General features: G+C 46.1%; 1 protein-coding gene across 1 annotated transcript; it reads left to right on the top strand.

Moving 5' to 3' along the window:
* Nucleotides 1–4,811: 4,811 nt before the first annotated feature.
* On the top strand, nt 4,812–6,974 carry KPRP (keratinocyte proline rich protein). Its single transcript, XM_017857696.1, has 2 exons — nt 4,812–5,051; nt 5,091–6,974. Exons 1-2 carry the CDS (start codon nt 4,812–4,814, stop codon nt 6,588–6,590), a joined length of 1,740 nt encoding a protein of 579 aa, XP_017713185.1. The 3' UTR covers nt 6,591–6,974.
* Nucleotides 6,975–8,367: the final 1,393 nt, after the last annotated feature.

An 8,367-nucleotide genomic window follows, 5' to 3' on the forward strand; every position in this document is an offset into this window, starting at 1 on the left:
TCTTCCCCTAGTCCCCAAAGTCCATTGTATCATTCTTACACCTTTGCATCATCATACCTTAGCTCCCACTTATGGGTGAGAACATACGATGTTCGATTTTACATTCCTGAGTTACTTCACCTAGAATAATGGTCTCCAATTCCCTCCAGGTTGCTGCGAATGCCATTAATTCATTCTTTTTTATGGCTGAGTAGTATTCCATCATATACATATATTACAGTGTCTTTATCCACTAGTTGATGGATGGACATTTGGGTTGGTTCTATATTTTTTTTAGTTGCAAATTGACAGCTATAAACACACATGAGCAAGTATCTTTTTCGTATAATGACTTCTTTTCCTCTGGGTAGATACCCAATAATGAGACTGCTGGATCAAATGGTAGTTCTGCTTTTAATTCTTTAAGGAATCTCCACACTGTTTCCCATAGTGGCCATACTAGTTTATATTCCCATCAGGAGTGTAGAAGTGTTCCCTTTTAACCACATGCATGCCAACATCTATTATTTTTTGATTTTTTGATTATGGTCATTCTTGGAGGAGTAAGGTGGTATCACATTGTGGTTTTGATTTGCATTTCCCTGGTCATTAGTGATGTTGAGTATTTTTTCATGTTTGCTGGCCATTTGTATATCTTCTTTTGAGAATTTTCTATTCATGTCCTCAGCCAAGTTTTTGATGGGATTGTTTGTTTTTTTCTTGCTAATTTGTTTGAGTTCCTTGTGGATTCTGGATATTAGTCCTTTGTTGGATATATAAATTGTGAAGATTTTCTCCCATTCTGTGGGTTGTCTGTTTACTCTGCTGAAGTGGCTAATTAAGTTTTAAGTACTTTAGATTAGTTTTCTCATTTAATTAACACAATAACCCTATGGCCATAAGCCACATGGACAGCTGGGTCATGGGTGCCTGCTCCCTCCCCATCCTGAGCTGAGCAAGTGATGGCTGCACAGCAGGTGCTCAGCCAGTGCTGCAGAGCAGGGTTTGAAGGCAGCACCAGGCAGGTAGTGCTGTGGAGTAGCCCTTGAAGGCAGCACAGTGCAGGGCAGAAGTAATAAATGAGCATTCTGTGAGTCACATAGAGTCAAGATGGATCGCTCTTTAGGTTTTGTCTTCAAAATATTGTCATGAATCATTAGCATTTAAAATAGGGAGATTTTATTTAAGATTCCAGAAATTCAGCTTCCCTTCTAAAATCAAAAAATATAGCATAGTTGAACCTACCTTCCATCATCCTGACTAGCAGCTGCCCACCTTTAATAGGGCATTGCTAAGGTTTGGGTGTTTATCCCTTCCAAACCTCATGTTGATATTTGATCCCCAGTGTGAAGATTTTGTCCCACTCTGTAGGAGAAAATATTTTCTAATTCCTTCTCTTCTCGTGCTGTTATCTCCCCTCTTCTTCCTCTTTCTCCTCTTTTCCATTTTAGAAGCAGATAATCAATTTGAGGCTCATGGAGACTAAGTAGCTTTCATGCCATTAGTAAGTTACTAGAGCTCAGATTCAACCCAAAACATGCCTAAATCTAAAGTCTATGCTCACAAGCTCGGTCAGAATCTTTTAAGATTCTGCTGAAAGGGGTTGAAGGGTGATATAAACAAGTGAAATAATCCAAGTAGAAGGATTATTTCACTTTTAATTTTAGCAAAGGAAAACAAAAGCACAAGTGAAATAACATAAGGAAATGTACACTTTGAATTACATTGTAGATATAGAGAAGAATAGTGGAGAATTATAGAATGGCAAAATATTTACCTGTCTTAGTCCAAATGTGTCGCTATAAAGGAGTATGTGAGGTTGGATAAAAAATAAATAAGGCTTATTGGGTTCACATTTCTGTAGGCTGAACAAGAAGCATGGCATCAGTATCTGCTTCTGGTGAGGGACTCAGGCTACCTCCACTCATGGTAGAAAGTGAAGGGGAGCAGGCTGTGCAGACATCACATGAAGAGAGAGGAAGCAGGAGAGGGGTGAGAGAGGTGCCAGGCTCTTTTTAACAACCAGCTCTTGCAGGAACAAATAGAGCGAGACCTTAACCCACACCCGTACCAGAGAGGGCATTAATCTGGTCATGAGGGATCCTACCCCATAACCCAAACATCTCCTATTAGGCTCCACCTCCAACACTAGGGGTCAAATTTCAGCATAAGGTTTGGAAGGGATAAACACCCAAACTATAGCAATGCCCTATCTAAGGTGGGCAGCTGCTAATCAGGATGATGGAAGGTAGGTTCAACTGTGCTAGATCTTTTCATTTTAGAAGAAAATCTGAATTTCTGGAATCTTAAATAAAATCTCCCTATTTTTAAATGCTAATGATTAATGACAGTATTATGAGGGAAAACATAAAGGGCTTTCCGTTTTGACTCTGTGTGACTCACAGAGTGCCAGATTATTATTTCTACCCTGCACTGTACTGCCTTTAAGGGTTACTCCACAGTATGCTACCTGCCTGGTGCTGCCTTCAAATACTGCCCTGCAGCATGGCTGAGCACCTGCTGTGCAGCCATCCACTTGCTCAGCTCAGGATGGGGAGGGAGCAGTCACCCAAGACTCAGCAGTGCCTGTAGCTTATGGCCAGCATTTACCCTGAGTGGATTTGGGATATTTTAAACATCATTCTTGGATAGGTTTTTAAAAATATAATAATTACCTTAATCCTCAAAACAATCAGAAACAAGATTTAAGTATCTCTGGTTTGCAGAAGAGTAATTTGATACTCAGGTTGGTTATAAAGATTGCATAGCTATAAGTACATGGCCTGGGATGTTAGACTGACCTCTGACCTCATGGGCTCATCCTTCTATAGAGTTGCCTCTATCTTTGAAGTAACTTAAATTACTTCAAGTTAGAAAACATTTCCTCTTTTTTATCATTCTGGTAAGAATCTGAAGCAAAGCGGAAGTTGGCAGATACAATCATCTTTTAGGAGAGAAGATACCTTTGCCACTCCTCATCTCCTGACCATCAGGTCTTCTAGGGATGGAGAAGAAACTGTTAGGGCAATGAAGGAGGAAGAAAACAAGAATCTGCTCTTCATAGTCCTGAGGCTTCAACACTAAGACAAGACACTCCCATACTCTGTAAGTGACGGCAAGGGCAGGTACACAGGGAGGGAACCGGCTGCTGGAATGCCAGCCCGGGTGATGCGCCAGGCAGATGCCAACAAGCTGTCTCATGGCCCAAGCCAGACCCAGAACCCTTTATATAAAGACAGCCCTCTTCCCAGATGCCTCAGCCTGAGCGACTGCTTGCCTGTGAGGAGGGTGAGTCCAGGAACTGGATCCTGGGATTGGGGTGGGTGTGGTGTTCAGGGGGTGCCCAGGTTCACAGTGGTGAGGCACAAAGAAGGGAGAAGCTAGGAGCCAGGGAGGGCAAGGAGTGCATCAATCTCAGGAGAAAAGTCTGGTGAGCTTTTAGGAGACAGAAGCATAGCTATAGAGTTTATGAGATGAGCTAGGGCTGTGATGCCAGTGTATTTGCCTTTGATAACCCTGACCTTACCCTCAGGTACCATTTTCCCTCATGATCTTTCTGGAAAAGCCACATTAGCAATTTACACCTTATGAGCAAAGTTGTGTGTGGAAGGGTTACCTTCCCCAGGGAAATAGATGTGTAGGTATTCTCTATAAATTGAAAATGGAAAGTTTGAACCTTCATCAGGAGCATTTGGGGAGCTTATTGAAAGGCATTTTGTTGGATGAGCCTGTTGTCAAATGATCTTGTTTTGCTAGTCAGTGGGCTGCCTGCAAATCCACATAAACACGTGGATCTGGGACAAGCAGTGGAGTGAGGCTGCCCTGTGCTCTCCCCGGCTAAGCATGGTGTCACGGTGTATGCCTGCAGCCCTCAAGTCATGTCTGCAATGCCCCAGCTGCGTAGATCATTAAGTATAGCAGAATGTCCATCTTCTGATTAAGAACTTTGGACTTTCTGGCTTACTCCATCTTGGGTAACTCCACCTTGCCTCTAAGAGGAGCTGGGGAAAAACATTTCTGAGGCCTGCAGGCTGTCACACTTCAGGTGATTAAAAACAGCAACCTGACTGGGCAAGTTGCCATGGTGGTCAGTCTTTCCAAGGCTGGTGTGTTTTGCATGGGAAAGCTTTGCACGTGTCATGTTTAAATGAATTTATTTCCAAAATACATTGTGTCATGTTAAATGACTTTATTTCAGAACATTGTGTCATGTTTAAATGAATTTATCTAAAAACATTGAATATAAAGAAACAAACATTTAATGTTGGGTTTGAGCTGCCCACTTTCCAGTGAATGCTTTGACATTACGTGAATGCAGATGGTGTCGAGTGATTATTCTCATATGTACATTTTCACATGTTTGCACATATATTTATACTGCCAGTGCACATGTGTGAGTAAGTCCTAGCTCCTATGGGAGTAGAGTTTCCACTTTGGGCTATAGCCTTGGGAGCAAGTTTTATCTCTCCTTCCTGTAGGGCTGCTCAGACCACATTGGATGTGAGAAAATGTGGAGACAAAAGGAGAATCCTTTTGTCATCAGTGCCCTCTTGTTCTGGGCATTGGTAGGTCCACCCCCAGGGAGATCCTGGACATCTGCAACCCTGGATGTGCACAATCAGGCCCTTTGACAGACTCAGGGCAGGTCTAACAGATTAATCCTGGGTCCAACTAAGTCAGGACACTTGGGTGAAGGTTGAGGGTGGAGGAGGAAAAGCTAGGGAAAATGAAGGGTGTCTTCCTCTAGGTCCCAGCCCTCCCTCTCCAACTCTCACCCTCCTGACCCTGGTCTCTCTGCCCTCAGGTCACACTCGACTGACTGCATCAGAACCATGTGTGACCAGCAGCAGATCCAGTGCTGCCTGCCGCTCCAACAGTGCTGCGTCAAAGGTCCCTCCTTCTGCTCCTCTCACTCCCCCTTTGCCCAGAGCCAAGTGGTGGTTCAAGCCCCTTGTGAGATGCAAATTGTGGAGTGCCCTGCACCATGCCCAGTTCAAGTTTGCCAGGTGACAGACCAGACTCCATGCCAGTCTCAGACCACACAGGTGAAGTGCCAGTCTAAGACCAAGCAGGTGAAAGGCCAGGCTCCGTGTCAGTCTAAGACCACTCAGGTGAAGGGCCAGGCTCCATGTCAGTCTAAGACCACCCAGGTGAAGGGCCAGGCTGCATCCCAATCTCAAACTTCCTCTGTTCAAAGCCAGGCTCCATGCCAATCTGAGGTGTCCTACGTGCAGTGCGAAGCCTCACAGCCTGTTCAGACTTGCTTGGTAGAATGTGCTCCAGTTTGTTATACAGAAACTTGTTATGTAGAATGTCCAGTCCAGAACTATGTAACCTGTCCAGCTCCTCAGCCTGTCCAGATATATGGAGGGCGTCCTGCAGTGTGCCAGACTCAGGGAAGGTTCTCCACCCAGTGCCAGTATCAAGGCTCCTACAGTAGTTGTGGCCCCCAGTTTCAGTCAAGGGCTGCCTACAACAACTACACCCCTCAGTTCCAGTCGAGGCCTTCGTACAGCAGCTGCGTCCCTCAGTATCGGTCCCGGGCTTCATTTAGCCCCTATGTGCCCCAATGCCAGATCCAGGGCTCCTATGGGAGCTTCACTGAACAGCACCGCTCGCGGAGCACCAGCCGATGCCTTCCTTCTCCTCGGCGACTGCAGCTTTTTCCCCGCAGCTGTTCCCCACCACGACGTTTTGAGCCCTGCTCCAGCAGCTACCTGCCATTAAGACCCTCTGAAGATTTTCCTAACTACTGCACCCCACCCCGCCGTTCTGAACCCATCTATAACAGTCGCTGTCCTCGCCAACCCATTTCAAGCTGCTCTCAGAGACGTGGCCCCAAGTGCCGAATCGAGATTTCCTCCCCGTGCTGCCCCAGGCAGGTTCCTCCACAGAGGTGTCCTGTTGAGATTCCTCCCATCAGACGCCGCTCCCGGAGCTGTGGCCCGCAGCCCTCCTGGGGCACCTCCTGCCCCGAGCTGAGGCCACACGTAGAGCCACGTCCGCTCCCAAGCTTCTGTCCACCACGGCGTCTTGACCAGCGTCCAGAGTCACCACTGCAGCGATGTCCACCTCCTGCTCCACGTCCACGTCTGCTCCCAGAACCATGCATAAGTTCAGAACCACGCCCGCGTCCTCTACCACGACAACGTTCAGAACCTTGTTTGTATCCGGAACCACTTCCAGCACCACGTCCAATACCGCGGCCAGTTCCCCGTCCTCGCCCAGCGCAGTGTGAGATTCCAGAGCCACGTCCACACCTGCAGCCCTGTGAGCACCCAGAGCCTCGTCCACGGCCAGAGCCAATTCCCCTGCCAGCGCCCTGCCCAAGCCCAGAGCCCTGCAGGCAGCCTTGGCGCAGCCCCAGCCCATGCTGGGGCCCAAATCCAGTTCCATACCCAGGAGACCTAGGCTGTCATGAGTCTAGTCCACACCGCCTAGACACCGAAGCTCCTTACTGTGGCCCATCCAGTTATAACCAGGGGCAAGAGAGTGGTGCTGGCTGTGGGCCTGGTGATGTGTTTCCAGAGAGAAGGGGTCAGGTTGGCCATGGAGACCAAGGCAATGCCTACGCTGGAGTGAAAGGGGAAGCAAAGAGTGCTTATTTTTAAAGGAAAGGTGACTGACACAGCCCTGTCTCCTGCCTCTGAGAATGTTGTTCCTCCTGTTCCACAATTTCCAGTGCGCTATTGTTTGAATCTCTCCAGAGATATTCAGAGACTCCCTGTTACGAAGGTGATGTCCAAACTCCTTTGCCTATCATCCAAAGATTCACACCTGGGTCTCAGATGCCTCTCCAGCCTCACATGTCACTCCTCGCCTGTACACATCCTCAGCTCTAGCCAGACCAGTCTGGCCATTGGGCACAGCTTGGGTGTTCCCTGGGCCATACCTTAGATGTCCCTGCCTCCAAGCCTCTGCTCACTCTTCCCCCGTCTTCCTAGTACTTCTCTCCTCCTCCCCAGCTTCTGAAATCCAACCCATCTTTCACTGCATCCTCCGCACTACTTGGTAACTGCCTGGTGACATCTCTTGAACTGTTATTTCACTTTGCAGGCATATCTTCCTTATCTGCCCAACTAGGTTCTAAACTCCCAACTGAGTGGAGTCAGAGAATCTCTAGATCTCAGTGTCTATCCTGGGGCTGGCTGCGCTTAGCAAGGCTTGTGGGTTGGCAACTTGAACCATGTTCTGTCCTGATGCTCAACTGCAGGAACTGAGTGAGAAGAGGCCACGTGACAATAAAGATCATGATGTACTCACCGCCTGAGTCCTGAGTCATTCCTGCTTTTATTCCTTGACTTGCTGAGATGAGGTTTTTATTGTTGCCATTTTAAATTGTGATAATAAAACACATGTAACATAAAATTTACCATCTTCACCATATTTAAGCATTCAGTTCAATGGCATTAAGTACACTCACATTGTTTTGCTATCAGCACCACCATCTGTCCACAGAACTCATCTTGTTGAATTAAATCTTCATCCATTAAATAATAACTCCTCATTCTTTGCTCCTTCTAGCCCCTAGCAACCACCATTTCTGTCACTATCAATTTGATGATTCTGGGTAGCTCATATAAGTAGAAAAATGCAGTATTTGTCCTTTTATGACTGGCTTACTCCACTTAGCGTAATGTTCTCAAGGTTTATCCAAGTTGTAGCATGTGCCATAATCTCCTTCCTCTTCAAGGCTAATATTCCATTGCAGTACATACTATATTTTGTTTATTTGTTCATCAGTGGATGGATGGGCACTTAGGTTGCTTTCACCATTTTTCTTGTAGTAAATAATATTGCAATGAACATGGGTATACAAATACTTCTGTGAATCTCTGATTTCAATTATTATGGATAGATATCTGGAAGTGGGATCACTGGATCGTAAGGCAATTTTATTTTTAATTTTCTGAGGAACTGCTATACTATCTTTCATAGTGACTACATTATTTTACATTCCCACCAACAGGGTACAAGTCCTAATTTCTCCACATCCTTGTCAACATTTGCTATTTTCTGCTTGTTCTCTTGTTTTGGTAATAGCCATCTTGATGGATATGACACAGTATGAATTTTCTTTTTAATTTATTACCTTTCTTGTTTAGTTTATTGTACCCACGGTGCGAGCTTTTTAAGCCTAGATCAAGTGGGTTGTCTTGTGGGTTCCACATCCCCTCAGTGTCCTTGGCCCCAGATGGAAAGGATGAAGAAAAAGGCAAGGGGATGAGGAAACAGGGAGAATAACTCTGCCCCCTGGTCTAGGAGTGAAAGACTTCAGGCCTGGGTTTGGTGAACTGGGTTTTGCCTAGCTCTAGGGCCATAGTCACAGCCTTGTTGCCTCTGGAAAAGAGGAAGGGAAGAATGAAGTACCTGGAGGCTCTCTGGGGA

Source organism: Rhinopithecus bieti, unplaced genomic scaffold (assembly GCF_001698545.2).
Source record: "Rhinopithecus bieti isolate Rb0 unplaced genomic scaffold, ASM169854v2 scaffold_45070, whole genome shotgun sequence".
NCBI classification, from domain to species: domain Eukaryota; kingdom Metazoa; phylum Chordata; class Mammalia; order Primates; family Cercopithecidae; genus Rhinopithecus; species Rhinopithecus bieti.